The 21,531-nt window shown below is 45.5% G+C and overlaps 1 protein-coding gene across 6 annotated transcripts in view; it reads right to left on the bottom strand.

The window, feature by feature from the left end:
- The window catches only part of ATP8B (ATPase phospholipid transporting 8B), a 268,417-nt gene that overhangs the window by 136,336 nt on the left and 110,550 nt on the right, over positions 1–21,531 (bottom strand). For all 6 annotated transcript variants that reach the window (XM_071657803.1, XM_071657799.1, XM_071657800.1 and 3 more), the window contains one exon: positions 12,592–12,969. In XM_071657803.1, coding sequence (XP_071513904.1) covers positions 12,592–12,628 — 37 coding nt within the window. In that variant the 5' untranslated portion in view covers positions 12,629–12,969. The remainder of the gene's footprint in view (positions 1–12,591; positions 12,970–21,531) is intronic.

Genomic DNA, 21,531 nt, shown 5'->3' with positions numbered 1-21,531 from the left:
ACGTGTCTGAATCAGATGTTTCATTAAGTCACACGACTGAACATATTTCTCGTTGTACAAGGGCGAAACACTGCAGAGACACCAGCTCCCTCTCTGCAGTAACAAATACCTTCCACACATTCAGAAGTCTGTCACAAAAGTATACAGTACTATCGATCCCATAGAGATCAAACGAAGTTAACGGTATTACTATTGCTATTGGCAAGGTAGCCCTATCAGCCAAACAGTCTTGGTAACCTGCTAGTCCTAATAGCCTAGTGGCCCTAGTTGTCCCATCATGGCCTGACAGTGGATGACAAACCAAGCCTCCGTCACTAGAATGTCATCACTCACACGTCAGCACAGTAATATATGACAGCGTAAACTTAAAGAGATATTTTGATTATTTAAAGAACATTCAAGCGACACGTGTCCGCGCTGCTGCTGTCTTACATACGTCGTGGCCAACACAGTGCTCCACTGGCGTTACGCTCGTCTTGTTTAATGCTACGTTATGTGCAGCATTTTCGATCTAATGTCATTTGTAAATCAGCCCTATTTACGTGGTAACAAAGGAGCTATTCCGGTATGACCGCTGGATGATGGAAATATCGGGTCGCAACTACACAATGCTCTTGATACTATCTTAACCCGAGGACAAACACAAGTAAGAACGGTCTATTATCCCGCGACCATAAAATGTCACCGTCGTCTTTACTGCCAGCTGTGTGAGACAGACACAGAGCAATACACGGCTGGGTATATATACTGAGATTATTGTGTTTCTTCCTCTCTCGTCCCGAGGTCAACTCTTGCATGTCTCTTGCGTGTGTGGATGTCACGGGAGGAGTGGGAGGGGCATCGGCTCCTGCTGAGGTCAATTGGGATCAGTGTGCACAGTGTGTGTCTAACCCAATCTGTACCGCTGCGTGAACCCGGCACAATGTTTACAGTACAGCAAAAACTATTTTTATAAAATCACCCCGCTCGTATTTATCATAGAATTTGTAAATTACTTATTCACTTTTTATTGTTTACGTCTTATCATTTATCAATCGAAAGCCTTTGTTACGATTCATCGACCCTGGCCACCATCACCACTGGGCCACACCACAACCCTGGCCACTTTGGCCAGGTGTATACCACCACCGCCGCTCCCTCTTGCCCCTGCCGTGTGACTCTGCCACTAACTCATACGTCTGTGGCCACGTACTGAAAGCCATCCCCTTTCCACGACCGCCTTTACTTCCTTATCAAATGAAAACCAATCATCATAAACTCGGAACAAGAGAGAGAGAGAGAGAGAGAGAGAGAGAGAGAGAGAGAGAGAGAGAGAGAGAGAGAGAGAGAGAGAGAGAGAGAGAGAGAGAGAGAGAGAGACTAATATGGCAATGACCGATCCAGGCTGCCAATCAAGTTGGCTAAGTTGATATAGATAAGCGTCACCCCCTTCCTTCCCCCCAACGGTCTCTTCACCCAGAATAACCGCTGTGACTAACGAAAAAAATTAAGAAACAATGCTATCGCTCGTGTAACTTAATCTAAAACCACACCGAGAGGTTAATAATATCAGAACAGCCATAACCAGTAATAAAAATGAATCATAACACTGGCAAAAAAAAATTGTATATATATAATGTGTAAACATATATATATATATATATATATATATATATATATATATATATATATATATATATATATATATACATATACATATATAATTGTCATTTCCTAAAACGATATCACACACATGACTGCCCGCAAAATCATCAGCCGAGCCGATAAAGTCAGGATGATAAGATTATAACTTCAGCGGGGCAGTAACATGACTACCTGTACTGCAACATATATGTACAATTCCTGTCCGCATGACGTTGAGAAGAATGATACGAAGAGCGTGATAATGTGGCGGTAATGCAACGAGTGACAGGGCAAGAGAAACTGGGTCTACGAGGACAAAACACTACCAAAGAAAACGGACTCGAATCTCACCAGAGAAAACTGTACTTTCGTCTTGGGATAAGTACCTGGGTCTCTGGTAGAATCCTTACCAGACTCCAGTACCTGAGCTTCTGGTAGAATCCCTACCAGACTCCAGTTCCTGCAGCTCTGGTAGCATTCCTACCAGACTCCAGTACCAGCCTGGGACAAGACCCAGCCACGTCCTACCTCTCACAAGGAGCGAGATGAACTGAACTAATTCATTGCACGGACGAATTCATGAAGGTATTGTGTTGTGAATTTCCCGGCCATAATGGGGACGTTTGGCTTGAACTGAGAGCCTGGAACCAGGTTGTTACAACTGTTGTGAACAACATGTAATCGCAGTACCTTTACTGACAGCAGAATACTGTCGTTTGACAGTCATTTCACCTACTGTAATCTTGTGATCATCCAGTAGTACCTGGTACTCTAAAAGGCTTTCCGGGTTACAGCAGGGACTGTATCTTGGGGCCATTCAATTACAGGGAACTAAATTCGTATGGCTTAATTGTTAATCTGAATGACTGGTTTGTTTCCTCAATAAGACATACGTAATACCTTATTAAGAAGACAGTGTAAGCTGTGACTGCCGTCTGGGTCTGTGGTGGTGTTTGGTTTACTGTTGTGAAAAAAAAAAGTATGGGCATTGTGTAGCACCAGGCGAGTTTACAAAACGATCAGGACATTAGCATACTAGTATACATCACAAAAATGGAATGTATATATATCTGATGCAAACTATTTGCCACTTACACGCCGAGAATCGAACCCCGGTCCATCTCTGTGGAAGCCTGGAGGGGTGATGGCTACCCGCCTTTCACACAGATGGACCGGGCTTCGGTTCTCGGGTCGTAAGAGGTAAACAGTATATAGTGGTACACAAGACAGCATCCAAACCCCTCCTCCATCACAACACTCTTCACCATATGCCAACTTACCTTGTGTGACTCCTGGCTCAGCTAATAACACTTATCATAACTGTATCACCAAGTCCATAAACGGTTACGTAAGATGGCATGAACTCTGACCCGACCCTCACCAGTCTGGTCCGAGGTCAGGTCATTCATCCCCAGTGACAACATCGCTGTGGTTAAGGGACTTAAATATAATGAAGACCTAGGCAAATCATACTCAATATTTGAAGTAACTATAAAAAAAAAAAACATATATTAGTGACACACTAAGACACTACCTGCAAATGTTCAATATACACTGATAATATCATCTCTCGAATACCATCATATCAGGAGGTATCAAACCTTACGTATTTCTAGCCCAGTAAAGATTGGAACAACTACATATGATTACTGATAAACAGGAGTTGCAAATTCTAGGAGCCAATGAGAGCAATTTCAATGAAAGGATTGGCTAATGTACCGTCAGAACACACCAGTGACTGCTCCAGTACAGGCCAGCGGGATGTAGGGGATCTGATGTAAACAATTGTCAAAACAAGATCCACAGTCTCTACAATAACTACGTATGTCATGGAGGGATGTCGACAACCTTTGGAGAGAAGCGAGAGTTCACAAGGTACCTACGGATATTTCTAAAAAGGACGTCAACACCCCTAGAAATGGGCAGTCCAGAAGGCACGTACGTACTAATACAGACCAGAAAGCGTATAACTAGACTTAGGAAAGGTGTCAACAACTTCAACACAAGATCTACAGTTCCAAGGGGTAGCAACGTCAATGCTAGTGGATGTTTGACGGCAATCTACGTAGATTCTGAGAGCCATACGACTACTAACGGCGGCGGAGGGAGGGACTTTGCGGGTGGAGGTTGGAGGGTATGACGGAACACGGTGGATGTATGTACCTGTCTTGCGGCGGATGGCGAGGTAGGAGCAAGGCGGGTACCTGCGGAGGAAGTAGGCGATGATGGCCAGGACGGCGGCCACCACCACGATCAGGGCCGGGCACCGCCAGGATGTCAGGTCCCCCGCCAACCACTCCAGGCAGAACTCGAACATGGCCACCGCCCTCCACGCTTCCTTCTCCCTGATCAACCAGACTGTTATGTGATGCTCTGAAGACCTCGTGCCTGATGGGTGCCGCCTTCCCAGCAGTGCTCACGACGCCGGGCTGCGTTCCTTAGTCCCAGCGGTGAGACCTGGGCTCCACGCTGGCGCACCCAACGAACTGCACTTGTTATATGCTGATGATGATAGGTCCTTCCCAGCAGTTCAACACCGACGGTCGGGTGGACTCACGCGCTGCTCATGGCTCAACGCTGCTCAACCCGACTGTTCTACACTGCCGACAGCGCCTTCCCAACAGGACACACATCACCAGGCCACGCCCGCGATCAACTGGACTGTTCTTACACTGCTGATTGTCTCTTCCCAAATGTGAGCACAAGAGCAGGTCACGTCCCCGATCAGCCCAGCAGTGACCACACTAGCAGATCAAGTCGACCTCCCTCGGGTCAAGGGGAACTGTGCTCGACAGTCCCTTACAGTGAGGAGGGTGACCAAGTCCAGGCTACAGCCTCCACACAGGTCAGCCACAGAGTTACAGACATCATGTCAGGGGGGCGTCCCTTGCTTGCAATGCCAGAACCATGCACTTCAGATCACTCCCTCCCTCACTCGGAACACACTTCACTTTTCCTTCTCTATTCCCGCGTTATGAAGTCCTACAACTCTCCATTAATCATGCACCAACTCGTCTAATTATTCATGTCTGGTGATTTCTATCGATATTACTCTTTATTGATTCAGCACACATTCACTAACTACATTCTTTGGTTATTTCATTCACTGGCGTTAATCATGGTCGTCATTTCCAAGATGTGTATATCTTGTCATTTCCTATTCATCCACTCGCTGTGTTTGGAGTACAGTATTTCCTTTTCTATACACTCAAAACATACGATGACATTTTCTTTCAATTTCACAAGACGTGTCACGGGGTCTTTTGCCCTGTCGACATACAGAATGTTTTTGCTCTACTGCTCACATGTCATTACCCATATAAATGTTTGTTGATCCGTCGCGTCACCGTCATGGGGTTCGTGACATCTGTCATCGCAAGGATACAGCTCAATATAACGACTTGTTTACTCACTTCAAATATGTGTTTTTGTCTCCTCCGTTAACGCAGCCTTTGAGATGAAAGAATGACAGCGCGATTACCGTGTGTGTGTGTGTGTGTGTGTGTGTGTGTGTGTGTGTGTGTGTGTGTCACGGGGAGAGAGCTTTAAACTCGTGTGGCCCCGTCTCTTAACCTCTTATATGCGTGCTATGGCTTTATCACACTCTCCCTCCCGATGAAGTACAAGCAAGTCATTACCAACACGTACACACCGGCCTCTAGGGGAGGATAGTCACCTGCGTTGGATGGGTGTTTGTGAGTCAGAGGGGCTTCCCCTGGGTCGGCTGTGAGCACACACACACACACACACACATCACCAACACCCAGTCAGAGAATGCGAGCCCAGCTCATACGGGGCTTACCTCTGGTAACCTCTGCACACACTGAACCCCCCTACCTGTAGCACTCACACGATCTACTCCCTCACACTCCCCTCCTCCTCCCACCTTCCTTCAACCCTTCGGCTCCCACGACTTCACAAGGCTTCGCGAGGTGTCGGCCGCGACACCTACTCAAGCCTTGCGTCACGACCGCAAGACCAGCACAGGAGTAAAGCCTCTTTTAAAATCTAAAACAGAGAAAACCGCGTCTCAGACACCGACCGCCTTCCAAGAGGAGAAACCACCAGCCCTGGGCGAGAACCCGCTTAAAAGAGAGAAACCATTCGGGGAAGAAAAAATCCCGAGATACAAACTAGTCTGGAAATAAATTCAGAGTGATAATGGCAACTGATGAAGCAAATACCCTCCTAACCTTGCAACATCCAGATGTCCTACTTCCGAACTTTACAATGATGACGGGAACGTTTAAAAAATCATTAACAATACACAGAGTTGCGTTACTTGGAAGGTACCGGGTGTGTAACCTGCACAGGAACGATGTATACTGCCCAAGATCCTCCAAGTACAGCAGAAACGTCTGAAATTACAGGAGCATATCAGCGGCGTTCTGCAGGTCCCTCGCTTGTCTCCCACGCTAACAAGAAAAAAGAAATGTACAAGACCTTGCAAGACGCAGTACGGAATGCTCATGACAGAAGCACAGAGTAGCGGCTGAGAGAACCTGTTGCTATCTGGAAGGTGTACATGTATGGAGTATGACGTAGGTGCAGCTCCAGGTAGATACCTACGGAGAGTGAGGCACCAGCAGTAACAGGTATAGCACCAGGTCTCTGTGTGAAGCGGCGGGACAGGCATCTGGCGGGGGAACCTGTGCGGTGCGACGCACAACCACAACCTGGTACCTGGTGGTATAACCCGCCGACAGTAGCAACTAGGTATATAACCAGGCTACAGGTGGGAGCGAGGACCTGGTGCCTGGCCACATACAAGCAACCCACCGTCCGTCTTCCCCACCGTTCGTACGGCTTCAGTGACTCGCCCTGTGTACGTCACAAGCACCGGCCTAGGAAGACAAGTGACGCCACGGTTCCTGGAGACGATGTTCTTCAAGTGAATACTTTCCTCCACTCCCCTGGCGAACACACACACACCTCTGCCCGGGTCATACTACTGGTCCGTGACAAACTATAGAAAAATTCGTGCCGTAAGAACGCCTTACCTCACGCTGGTTTCCAGGGTTAATCTCTCCCTTTACAGCTCAGTCAGCGTCCCAGAGATGCACTGCAGCTACTAGGTAAAGTAGGCTGTTTGATGCCGCGGCCCCCAGGCATTCGTACCCTCCACAACCTGATCACGCAGGGAAAATTTACTTATGTCTGTCTACTGTGAGTCTTTCAATGACGTGAGTGGACGGTCCATCACGTCTTGTCACACAGACACGAAATAATAAAAAAAAAAAATTTAGGGCCCTGCAATGTTGACACTGCTTGTTCCTACTGCAATTCCCGCAGCTTTTGATCTTAATAACGATATGCAAATCTGACACGGCCGTCTTGCCATAAGGAAATGGCTTCTGACATCTGTGTGGGCAACTATCTTCAAGTCCAACGGGATTCTACACGGGTGAGGTCATCATGGAGCAGCAGCAGCGTACTGACCGGGGTCAAGTGTTACACGAGAGCGTTATACGGCATCCTCAGTCAAGGTTCCACTTTGGCCAGTATGTGTTCGAGCAACTGCGCAGGGCAGGCATAGGTTCACAGCGGGTCGCATCACTTGGTTCCCCAGGAGGCAGACTGCCTGAACGTACACGTGCATCTCTCTGATCCAGACGTTAACGCAGATATAGCTCTCAATATTCCAGTATAGAAAACAAAGTCCCATTCCTCTCTCTCTCTCTCTCACACACACACACACACACACACACACACACACACACACACACACACACAGCACAGGGCCGGTGATGTAAGCAGGTTAGACAGAGCTGCAGACGAAGCCACACTAGGATCACGTCCTCACTTTAAAGTTATCATCCACTTCCCCATTCAATCATATAAATGTTCAGATCACGAACACCGCGTTGCCCTTGCGTATCAACAACTTCAATCACTGAGGAAATCTATCATAAACCAGATGCACGTCTGTCTCCAGGCATCAAAACCTGGCATTATATGCATGTCTGAGGCAGGAGGAGTACACACGTATGGGACAATAACATCCCCGCGGGATGCGCCATAGACGCACAAGGGGAAGTCTGGGTTCGGGCGTGCGCACATGTCATCCTCCTCGGCTGATCCTGCCACAGGCGGTAGGTAGGCTTCGTCGTTGCAAGTGTTTCCTGAAGATAATTTGAACTTCTTCGGGAGATGCCTTCACTGCTGCTACTCCGCAAGGGCGTGGTGTGAGGCGCCTCGTGAGGGCACCAGCCTCTACGGTGAGGTTCCTCATAGAATGAAAAAAAAAACCGACCGTCTGTACACATATCTTGTTGACGTTCTCACCAAACCTCCGTAACCCCAGACTGCCTACACAGCACCAGCTTACCTGAACACGACGACGAGTGTCCATACACCAGACACGACACAAGGGGATACGCTGACACCCGCCAGCGACGGGGGCAACAGCAACGCGTCCCCTACACTGTACAGGGGCACTGAACACCACAACTTGGGCTCACGTCACCACGACCAACGAGAACCACAACGGAGGGATCCTCCACCACCACAACCACGACCTTCTTGGCGGGGTATCAGTTTACCCTCACACTCGTCACAGACCACAGCACATCTCTGGTCCAGCGCACACCATCCGCGTAATGTCACATGGCCATCCTCCCGCCTGCAGCTCACGATGGAGATCAATCGAGCAACATTTCCATTCAGTGAGTTGCTGTTATCGATCACACATGGCGTTTAGCAGGAGGAGGAGGAGGAATAAGCTGCCAAACACAAGAAATTTCCACTCACTCACGGCAGGACCTTCCACGCACTCTCTTTTTTTTTTTCTTTCTTTCTTTTACGCGTGTTTGGACGCACTCACTGGGGAACCTGCCACGCACTTGCTGCAGGTGTTGTCAATGCACTTGACGGAGACGCGTCGACGCACTACCACAGTGTGTCCAGCCTCATCCCCTGGGCGGGACTGGATGAATGTCGTGTACCACCCGTGTCAGGCTTCACTCTCACTGTCGCTCTCCCCTCACGCCACGCCTCTCACTCCACTCACTCAGTGTCACTTCCCTCTCACGCCACCACGCCTCTCACTCCACTCACCGAGGGTAACTCCTCTCCCCCCCTCACGCCATGCCTCTAACTCCACTAAAGGGTCACTCCCCTCTCACGCCATGCCTCTCACTCCACTCACACAGTGTCATTACCCCTCCCCCCTCATGCCACTCCATTCACTCCTCCCTCATGCCATCCCTTTCACCCTACTCACTCAGTACTATTCTCCCCTTACTCCACTCAACCAGTGTCACCCCCCCCTCACGCCACTCAACCAGGGATACTCTCCCTCTCACGCCACTCAACCAGTGCTACTCTCCCTCTCACGCCACTCAACCAATGCTACTCTCCCTCTCACGCCACACTTATCCCTATCGTAGGTGGTAGATGACAGGCAGCCACCGACCAGGGAGGAGGTATATCGCCACTATGACCCGCCTAAGTGGCTGTCAAGTTTCATGCCTTTTCCTCCTATGTGGGTTTTCTTCTTTTCCTGCCTCACTCATACATGAGCAGCTGGCACTCAATCCAAAAACGCATAATCTCTCCACCTCACACATGTCACCTGAATACGCGTTAACTCCCACATCTCGAGTCTTCGTCACTCTATAGGCTTTCCCGCGGTTAGCGCTACGCGTTGGCCCTGCCTTCTGGGGAACATACAACCACGTCGGGGTGCACGCTAGTTAAGTTAGCTCAAGAGGGCCTATTACGGCAATGCTTCTCATGCCATCTCACTAACGCGACATATTTAGAGAGTAGCGCAAAGCCAAGTACCCGATTCATAGCCCAACCCCCTTTGGGGCAGTATGAACAGCAGGGTTGACTGTGGACCGACTGCCGCAACCAGGATTCGAACCTGTGCGCTTGACCCCGGGCGGCCCGTGAATGCGTCACGGGTACGCTAACCACTACGCTAAGGACGTCCACAACATCTATATACCGTACGTATATGAACCACTATGTTTCTCTCTCTCTCTCTCTCTCTCTCTCTCTCTCTCTCTCTCTCTCTCTCTCTCTCTCTCTCTCTCTCTCTCTCACGAGAGAGAGAGAGAGAGAGAGAGAGAGAGAGAGAGAGAGAGAGAGGAAGGTTGTCATGGGAAGACAGAGGATTAAGGTTACAAAACCTGGTGGCCTCCAAACGGAGCCTTACACATCAACACAAGCGCCGTGAAGGCTTGTGCAGCGACCACGACCTGGCGACAGTTACCTCACGCACATACATACATACATACATACATACATACAACATACATACATACATGCACAACCCTTGGCATTACGGCCACACACCCTCACACTGTCATTCTCTTGTGCCCGCAGGATACCCAGCATCCTGTGGGTCTCTCTCTCTCTCTCTCTCTCTCTCTCTCTCTCTCTCTCTCTCTCTCTCTCTCTCTCTCTCTCTCTCTCCCTCTCTCTCTCTCTCTGTGTGTGTCCCGCATCAGAGTGGGTCAAGGGGAGGGGCAGTGTGTCATTCAGTCAGTCCTGGCGTCAAGGTCACACACGCACCAGGCATGAACTGGGTCAAGGTGGACCTCTAGCGCACTCCTTTAAATATTTGATCCTGACCTACACAGTCTAGGCCCAGCCCTAGGCCTCCAGGCGTCTCCTCTCCCCCACACCCCCGCCCTCGGCCTCGCACCCTCACACCCCCTCCTCCCCTTACCATCAGTCACTGTGTCATGGTTCACACAACCAGTCTAACCAAAACCCACACACCTCGCAGTCTCTTTCTCTCTCTCTCTCTCTCTCTCTCTCTCTCTCTCTCTCTCTCTCTCTCTCTCTCTCTCTCTCTCTCTCTCGTCCCTACCTCATCCGTGTCACCAGGCCATTTAGCTACTACAGGCGGCAGGGGGGAAAGGGATAACCTCAAGTGTACCTGTTTAAGGTAGACAGAGGTATACATCTACAGCGTCACACGAAACCATTACCTGTAGGGGGGGGGGGGGGAGGAGATATGACGTATGAGGTAAACACCAGCCAGCCAGCCAGCCACCCGCTGACAGCGTTACCACATCCAAGAACCGTGGCTTGGGTCTGGTGGGGTTTTGGTCACACTGTCATTATCATTTGTGTGTTACGTGGAGAGGGTTTCATACACACACACACACACACACACACACACACACACACACACACACACACACCAAACTAAGCCCAGTACCAATTCATAAACCAGTCCTGAGGGCAGGATAAACACCTGGGTTGCGTGTGGGCCGTCTACCGTGCCCAGGATTCGAAACCATGCGGACCCAACCGTGTTGACTTAAAGTCAGCAACGCTAACCACGACACAACGGAGGCTCACAGTGTGGGGGTGGGTGGGTGTGTGTGTGTGTGTGTGTGGAGAGAGAGAGAGAGAGAGAGAGAGAGAGAGAGAGAGAGAGAGAGAGAGAGAGAGAGAGAGAGAGAGAGAGAGAGAGTCCTCTCTCCAGCTGCAGACCCACCCTTGACCTCCCCTGACCAAAAGGCCGGAGCAAAGATTTTCCATCGGCCTGCGGCCCATCCGTCCGTTAACTGTCCACAGTTCAATCTTCAACTACTAAAATGACGGCACCAGAGTCTCCACCAAACCCGGGCAGGGTCGCTCCCTTCCCAACGACACGGTCCACCAAACCCTTCCATCCCGCTTAAGATGGCCATCGTCATTACGACAGAACTGCCTCCAATTCCAAACTGTAGCTATTAGTTCTTGTTAAACATATATCTTTTTCTTTTTTCCCCTCTCTCTCTCTTATTATCAAATATAAAGTTTGCCAATTTCTGCCGATTTCAAGTGAGGTCGATTCTGTTTAAAATGAAGAATGCCACATCTAAGATCTCCCTGAGCGCCAGGTATATCATCATCAAGGGAGGAGGAGGAGGAGGAGGAGGAGGAGTGTTCCTCCTAGGTGGCGCTTATGAGGGGAAAGAAAAGAAACGTGTGTCTGGCCAGCCAGCCACCCTGGCCACCACCATAATAAGCCTCCTCTCCTAATGATACAACCTCGTTTCAGAGGCCACAACATCTTCACTTTATGACGACACTTCCCTCCCATCTGAGCCGTAGCAATATGATCATGAGCTATTGAACTTACGTAATTAATCATACTGTGAAAAATGTGTAGTTTACAAATGATTTTCCTTGATAATTCAAGTTTTGGTTTGTACTCTGACACAAAAAAAATCACCCATCATATGGCGTAATTTATGACAGGTAAATGATACAGGGTAATGCTAGCCTCTACTTACAATACAGCAAAAGAATACAAAGTGAGCAATACAGGTTAATCTCAGCCTCTGGCTGTGACAAAGGTATGTGTCTGGAGGGACTAAGCTGTTCATGCGCGCCTTGGACAGGCGCAGCTGACGTTAACTTTCCGGTTCCATGTCCTGCGGTGGCCGGCAGGGGCGCTCCAGTGTATAGCAGAGTCCTACACACTTACTGGTAAGAGGCTGAGGACCCATTACCATCCCCGACCCCTTAGACTCTTAGGGCCTAGCGTGATACACGCTGACTAACATCCCCTCCACATAACCCCAGAGAGGTACACTCTACCCACCAACCCCTGAACATGTCCTGTGGATGATACAGTAATACACAGCTGTATTCACCAGCCCCCGTAGACACAGCAACACTTACCATCCCCCGTAGATCTCCCAAAGTTGATACAGGAACACCTCCCTACCTCCATAGATCCCCTTAGAGTGATACAGGAACACCTACCTACCCCCGTAGATCCCCCTAGAGTGATACAGGAACACCTATCTACCCCTGTAGATCCCCCTAGAGTGATACAGGAACGCCTACCTACCCCCGTAGATCCCCCTAGAGTGATACAGGAACGCCTATCTACCCCCGTAGATCCCCCTAGAGTGATACAGGAACACCTATCTACCCCCGTAGATCCCCCTAGAGTGATACAGGAACACCTATCTACCCCCGTAGTCCCCCGTAGAGTGATACAGGAACACTTACCGTTCTTGAGGTTGGCTCTGGAGGAAGCGCGAACCATGGTGGAAGTAGCCAGGAGGGTGTAGACGTGGGGCGAGGCCTGGGGCACTACCGGCACTACCCAAGTACTGACGCCCAACCACTACGCGCACACAGCAGGCTCTAGCGGACAGCAGGAGCAGGAGGGGAAGCGGAGGGTGAGGTAGTGGGTGTCGGAAGGGCGTGAGGGAGGCCACTACTGGGGATGCTGCTGCTGCTGCAGGGCGTGGTGGTGGTCGTGGTTGTGGTCGTGGTGGCGAGCTGAGGCCGCCCGTGGTGACTGCTGCAGGAGGAGGCAGGTCGGAGCCAGCCCGTGTGCGCGCCACGCCCAAGCCCGGCACCAGGGCACCACCGCCATCAACACTGCGCCCGCCACACACAAGACAGGAGAAAATGATGCTCACATTACACTCCACACAGATACTCATATATATATATATATATATATATATATATATATATATATATATATATATATATATATATATATAAGTTCACATTTAAACTTAACACTGTTACATTTTATAACATCCAAATTATATATATATATATATATATATATATATATATATATATATATATATATATATATATATATATATATATATATATATATATTCACTGTACAAAGTATGAGTAACAAGGCAAGCTACTGCTGAATGAGGACAGTATAACCCGTCTATGTACGGTGCAGCTAAACCTTACAATGGTTTCAGTGATATTAAAAGAGTGGAAAACATACTACTAGTTATAAATATGAGGATATCATATCGCAAATCTGGAATAAAAAAAAAAGTTAATGAAATGTTTTACTGTGTTCTAACATCTCCATAAAACTAATTCTATTTACCACACACACACACGTTCTCAGTGCATCTATGGCCCTTGAGCACAGTGAACACTGGGTATATTGCTAGACTGGGGGGGCGGACGGGAAAGTAGCAGATCAGGGGAATGACGTCTTCCTAGTGGCTGCGAGGTGGTATGTCCCACCTGCTCTATCTATCCCTGGCTGGAAGCTGCTGCTGGCTGGCTGGCTTGGCTGGCTGGCTGGTTGGCTTGGCTGGCTGGCTGGCTGGCAGGGGCTCCAGCGACCATAGCTTCCTTTCTTCATGATTGCATTCTAGGATTTTTGAGTTTGTTTTGTCAGGTCGTCTCTCACTGAGTGCCACTGGAGCACATGCGGCTTAAGAGCACACTCTCTCTCTCTCTCTCTCTCTCTCTCTCTCTCTCTCTCTCTCTCTCTCTCTCACGAGCACTGTGATAGCCTCCCTCAAGCCTACGGTCTTCAACATGGCATCGACGTTCATCTTCATCTACTCTACAGATCACACGTTCTCTTGAGCGGGCTAGGGGTCCTGGGGGGGCCGCCGCGGGCCACGCCGTTTCCCATGCGACACGAGATATTCCCATCAATAACCCCACATTAGTACCTGCCTATCGGGTTTGTAGGCCTGGAGATCTGTGGATGAGGAACGGACGAGCGGGGAGCCACCATGGGCGCCGGAGCTATAGTCGTCCAGGGAAATACCAGCGTTTTATATATATATATATATATATATATATATATATATATATATATATATATATATATATATATATATATAATTTATCTATTTTATTTTGCTTTGTCGCTGTCTCCCGCGTTTGCGAGGTAGCGCAAGGAAACAAACGAAAGAAATGGCCTAACCCACCCCCATACACATGTATATACATACACGTCCACACACGCAAATATACGTGCCTATACATCTCAATGTACACATATATATATATACACACACAGACATATACATATATACACATGTACATAATTCATACTGTCTGTCTTATTTATTCCCATCGCCACCTCGCCACACATGGAATAACATCCCCCTCCCCCCTCATGTGTGTGAGGTAGCACTAGGAAAAAAAACAAAGGCCCCATTCGTTCACACTCAGTCTCTAGCTGTCATGTAATAATGCACCGAAAACACAGCTCCCTTTCCACATCCAGGCCCCACACAACTTTCCATGGTTTACCCCAGACGCTTAACATGCCCTGATTCAATCCATTGACAGCACGTCGACCCCGGTATACCACATCGATCCAATTCACTCTATTCCTTGCCCTCCTTTCACCCTCCTGCATGTTCAGGCCCCGATCACTCAAAATCTTTTTCACTCCATCTTTCCACCTCCAATTTGGTCTCCCACTTCTCTCGTTCCCTCCACCTCCGACACATATATCCTCTTGGTCAATCTTTCCTCACTCATTATCTCCATGTGCCCAAACCATTTCAAAACACCCTCTTCTGCTCTCTCAACCACTCTCTTTTTATTTCCACACATCTCTCTTACCCTTACATTACTTACTCGATCAAACCACCTCACACCAAATATTGTCCTCAAACATCTCATTTCCAGCACATCCACCCTCTCTGTTCCTTCTTTTGGAAAATTAAATTATATATATATATATATATATATATATATATATATATATATATATATATATATATATCTTTCTTTTAAACTAGTTGCCATTTCCCGCGTTAGCGAGGTAGCGTTAAGAACAGAGGACTGGGCCTTTTTTGGAATATCCTCACCTGGCCCCCTCTGTTCCTTCTTTTGGAAAATTAGAAAAAAAAAAAAAAAAAAAAAAAAAAAAAAAAAAAAAAAAAATATATATATATATATATATATATATATATATATATATATATATATATATATATATATATATATATATATATATATATACACACACACACACACACACACACATATACACTTAAGTTTATATACATAAAGTTTACATACACAGTTTTATATATATATATATATATATATATATATATATATATATATATATATATATATATATATATACATATATATATATATATATATATATATATATATATATATATATATATATATATATATACATATATATATATATATATATATATATATATATATATATATATATATATATATATTAAAGTTTACATTGACACAATCACATAAACATATATATGTATTCAAAATTTGATTTCAAAATTTTTTTTTTTTTTCCCCTCCCCCGCAATATATCTCTAAGTTGATACGTTTGGAAACACACTCTCCTTTCCATCGGTATGCTCCTCGGAGAGGGATCTCCTGATCCCTTAGACGTAGTAGTCTTGTCCTCTGAAGAAACGTCTCAAAGAAGCTGAGACGTCTCGCAACCGATGCTTTCCTCTGATTTCCTTTTTGTCTCCTCCTCTGACAAGGAGGCTGAACATAAGCTTGAGTGAGACAGAGATAACCAAACCACCACCATTATCATTTGGAACGAACTGGAAACAAATAGTTTTCTTCTTCCCCTGATCTCTCAGTCTCTTGTCTCCACCTCTGCATCAGAGAAAATCAAAAGGAATTCAACATATTTTCTCCTCCTGGTTTCTCTCTCTAGGAACACTTTTAAGTGCTTTGGGCCGGGTAGGATTTCTCTTGCACACTCTCTCATATTCCAAATTTTCTTGTGAAACACGAGGTATTCTCCACTTCCTCTTCTCGCGCTCAGTCTTAACCTGAGCCAAACGTTTGGCGTAACGATGCAGCTGGAAGATGGAGATGTAATGGTGGAAGGGGAGGGAGGAAGATGGCCCTGCATCTACGTCGACCTCATCAAGGGAGGGGGAGGCTTCGGGAGATGAGCTATCAATGTCAGAGTCTATGTCGCTGAAGGAGACATCGAGACACAGTGGCAGAGCAATGTCGATTTCTTCAGGTTTGAATCCACTCTCGATGACTGGTTTGGTGACGAAAGCCATCTCGGTGATTCATGTTTTTGTGTGTGTGTGAGCAACGAATACACCACAATATCCCAGATGCAAATTTAGGCAAGGTCCGTCAAGAGTAGTGGAGTTATGTTAGGAGAATAGGAGTAGTGAAGTTATGTTAAGAATATAGGAGTAGTGAAGATATGCCACAAACTCCGTCAAGAGTAGTGGAATTATGTTACGAGAATAGGAGTAGTGAAGATACGCCACAAACCTCTGAATCACCACCCACTAGCTTATAATGAGAATTGAGTGTACCTGACCCAACCGAAAAGGGCGTAAGTTAAGGTGAGGGTTTAGTGAAGATAGTACATGACCTAATCTTTTGTAACTGACCTAAACTTCAAGGGCTTTAAGGTAAGGGTGTAGTGAAGATAACGACTGACCTAATCTTTCGTACCTGACCTACCTGGCAAGGGTATAAGTGAATCATGGGTGTAGTGAAGATAGTAAATGCTGGCAATGGCGTAAGTGAATTATGGGTGTAGTGAAGATAGTAAATGCTGGCAATGGCGTAAGTGAATTATGGGTGTAGTGAAGATAGTAAATGCTGGCAATGGCGTAAGTGAATTATGGGTGTAGTGAAGATAGTAAATGCTGGCAATGGCGTTAGTGAATTATGGGTAGAGTGAAGATAGTAAATGACCTAATCTACTGTAACACCTAAGCTTCAAGGGCTTTAAGGTACGGGTGTAGTGAAGTTAGCGACAAACCTAATCTTCTGAACCTGACCTAACCGCCAAGGGCGTAAGTGAAGGTAAGCGCGTAGTGAAGTTAGCAAAAGACCAGTCTTACCCGGGAATGGCGTAAGGGAAGGAGAGGGTGTAGTGAAGTTGGCGTAAGTGAAGGTACGGGTGAAGTGAAGTTAGCGACAGACCCAATCTTTTGAACCTGACCTAACCGACAAGGGCGTAAGTGAGGGTAAGAGTGTAGTGAAGTTAGCAATTGACCTAATCTTCTGTACTTGACCTACCTGGCAATTTGGTCTCCCACTTCTCGTTCCCTCAACATCTGACACATATAACCTCTTTGTCAATCTTTCCTTTCAACAAAGGAATGCTTTGCCTAATGAATAACGTCCTTCCAGTAACTACGTGCAGTGATAAATGCTTAATGGGAGTCGAGGGAAGGAATGTATTTCCCAAGCCTGATATGCCTGATCCCTTGTCTGAATGGGCCCCAGAGTAGGAATGGTTGAACCATGGATTCGATGAAGAGGTCGTCCTGGAGGAGAGGGGATAAATGCTTCCATTCCCGCAAGAATAACCTCTGCTATGCCTATGAAACAATGAAGATTAAGGTTATAGTAATACAAAGTGAACCAAGATAGATTCAAACCTGGTCAATGTTGGGCCTTCCCTGGTTCTACTTTAGCTAATGCAGGAAGTAGTAAAGACATGGGCCTAGTAAACATAAATATCCATCATTAAACAATGACAATTATCATGAAGATAAGAATGTGCTGAAGATGAAAGTGTAATATATATATATATATATATATATATATATATATATATATATATATATATATATATATATATATATATATATACCCTAGCCTGAGCCATGTACCCATCATTTTAACAAGCAACCCCTAGGGGTGGACGAACAGCTGGTTTGACTGTGGACCGACTGCCGCAATCAGGGTTGGAACCTATGTCTTGGGCGGCCCCGTGAATGCATTACGGCCACGAACGCTAACCGCTACACCACGGAGGCCCGCATCATAATTACCCCCGAGAGAAACCCCTTCCTGGGGTTCATCACTTATTACGGAGGAAGAAATGTCACGCCAGCCGTAAACGAGAGAAACATTCTCTCTCTCTCTCTCTCTCTCTCTCTCTCTCTCTCTCTCTCTCTCTCTCTCTCTCTCTCTCTCTCTGTAGCCCGACCGACACTTCAGTCTCGCTCGACCTGGACCCACGAGATAGTGAGTGATGTAGCTGTATGAAACCCATGCATTCAGCCTCCCTGTGACCGTCGAGAAAATTCCCATGGACGACCTTTTCGTCATTTTCTCTTGGGATATCAAACATCACAAACTATAAAAGGCTCAAAGCGTAATAATGCATCACATTATCAAAGTCATTAATCATTTTTAAGTCCAGAAGGCAATACTTCTTTACCAATCGTAGTTAAACAGTATATCTTGAGACTGATTCATGCTTGTGTTATTTCGTCTATACAAAAAAAAGAAGTCTTTACATAAGATATTCACTGTATGTCAAGCCCCAGTGATTCAATAACATGCGATATAAAATACGGGATTCCAAGTCGTCTCTCTTACTAGGCCAATCTGAAACTATAATATTTTCAACAGGCTAAATATTCAGAAAACATGAAGTTCTTCAATATCTGGGCTCTTCTATATATTCAACCGTCTTTTCTGTATTGACTACGTAACGTACATGCCTCCATACAAATTCAGTAACTAAATAATTCAACGTCGAACCAGAGAGGGAAAGTACATTCTTATTTATTTAAGTTGGGGATGATCCAAAGGGGTACGTACTCTACTACCAGTTTCTTACTACAGAGAATGGACACCTTATGACAGGGTAACCCAAGCATTTTGCCCGCAATAAACCCGTACAAGATCAAATTCAAGATGTACATATTGTGGACCCAGTCCTCCACACGGTAACTACCAGCTGATAAAATGAAGTACAGGATGACGAAGGATGTCTGGGTGAAGTAGACCAGTTTAAGAGGCACCACTAAAATAACTTATGCAATTATGATAAAAGTGAACTTCAGTGAACTTCTAGCGCTTCAAAAGAACTTATTAATAGAAGGAGCTGGTCAAATCCAGCTCTTACATGTGACGATGATTAGGTAACCAGAAAAACAAGTCAGGATTTTGAATCATAGGTACATACTGAGGTAAGAAAAAGCACTTGATACCAATCGTTCATAGAGAAAATGACTGATTGGTACGATCAATTAAAGACACGAGGGAGACGGTAAGGTGTTCGAAAATGACCATCCTTACTGGTATACCCTAATGATCTTTCCTAATTAAGATCAAACATATGTGTCATGAGTTTACCTACTGCCTTATGAAGGGGTTGATAAATACCTCTACCTTGCCCCACACACCCACCAGTCTCGTGGTAAGTGGACGTTAACAGACGAATCAACGCGCCTAAAATATAGATACTTACAATATATTACATAACTAAAACAAAGGCTAGTCAATCAGACCAATATTTCGAATACTATTAACTATATATATATATATATATATATATATATATATATATATATATATATATATATATATATATATATATATATATTTTTTTTTTCTAGAGAAAAAAAAAAAAATATATATATATATATATATATATTTATATATATATATATATATATATATTTTTTTTTTTCTTTTTTCTTCTTTTTTCATAGATATTCGCCATTTTCCGCGTTAGCGAGGTAGCGTTAAGAACAGAGGACTGGGCCTTGCAGAGAAAATCCTCACTTGGTCCCCTTCTCTGTTCCCTCTTTTAGAAAAGTAAAAAACATCGACACTTTTGTGTCCAAACATTTATGATGTCAGTTGGTCAAACAGAAGAACGTACATCTCGAGAGGACAATCAAATTCTACAAAACCATACGAAAAGTTCATCAAGAAGGAATTGAAACGTACATTCACTTCTCTCCCTGTATTTGTCTTGTCGTCAGCCTTATGGATCACTGTGGGCATCTACTGGGACGATGCAAACAAACGGAGAAAAGGTCGAAAAATGATGAAAACCCCAAATGTATATATATATATATATATATATATATATATATATATATATATATATATATATATATATATATATATACGGTCTTAGTGATCATAACTAACACAATAGGAAATACTGTATCACCAAGTTCCACTCATTCCTACATATACTAAAACTCTATATACTTATTCAACCCCACAGCATCTTCCCTTAAAATCACAGCCCTACCCTCCGTCGCACATACATGGCGATAAAAGAAAAGAAAGAAAAAAACGGTGCTAATCGTGGCATCCCCCTTATCTAAATCACAAACCCTCATCAAAATGAATCCCTTTCCGAGAGTTTTATCGAAATCCATAAGTCATGCCGGTAGTGGCCCTAAACTGGTACTTTCTCAAGTGTCTGAAATGTGTGCGCGGCTGGAAAAATAAAAAAAATAAAAACGGAAAATTCTGAGGGGGTTCCCGAGTTTCTTCATTTCTTTTTTTTTTTAAACGGGAGTGTGAAGATGGGTATAGTTTACGTGACAATGATGCCCAGAATTACCATCGAGATATATATATATATATATATATATATATATATATATATATATATATATATATATATTTTTTTTTTTTTTTTTTTTTTTTTTTTGCTTTGTCGCTGTCTCCCGCGTTTGCGAGGTAGCGCAAGGAAACAGACGAAAGAAATGGCCCAACCCACCCCCATACACATGTATATACATACGTCCACACACGCAAATATACATACCTACACAGCTTTCCATGGTTTACCCCAGACGCTTCACATGCCCTGATTCAATCCACTGACAGCACGTCAACCCCGGTATACCACATCGCTCCAATTCACTCTATTCCTTGCCCTCCTTTCACCCTCCTGCATGTTCAGGCCCCGATCACACAAAATCTTTTTCACTCCATCTTTCCACCTCCAATTTGGTCTCCCTCTTCTCCTCGTTCCCTCCACCTCCGACACATATATCCTCTTGGTCAATCTTTCCTCACTCATTCTCTCCATGTGCCCAAACCATTTCAAAACACCCTCTTCTGCTCTCTCAACCACGCTCTTTTTATTTCCACACATCTCTCTTACCCTTACGTTACTTACTCGATCAAACCACCTCACACCACACATTGTCCTCAAACATCTCATTTCCAGCACATCCATCCTCCTGCGCACAACTCTATCCATAGCCCACGCCTCGCAACCATACAACATTGTTGGAACCACTATTCCTTCAAACATACCCATTATTGCTTTCCGAGATAATGTTCTCGACTTCCACACATTCTTCAAGGCTCCCAGAATTTTCGCCCCCTCCCCCCACCCTATGATCCACTTCCGCTTCCATGGTTCCATCCGCTGCCAGATCCACTCCC

Source organism: Panulirus ornatus, chromosome 65 (assembly GCF_036320965.1).
Source record: "Panulirus ornatus isolate Po-2019 chromosome 65, ASM3632096v1, whole genome shotgun sequence".
Lineage (NCBI taxonomy): Eukaryota > Metazoa > Arthropoda > Malacostraca > Decapoda > Palinuridae > Panulirus > Panulirus ornatus.
This window is presented reverse-complemented; position numbering and strand designations above follow the sequence as displayed.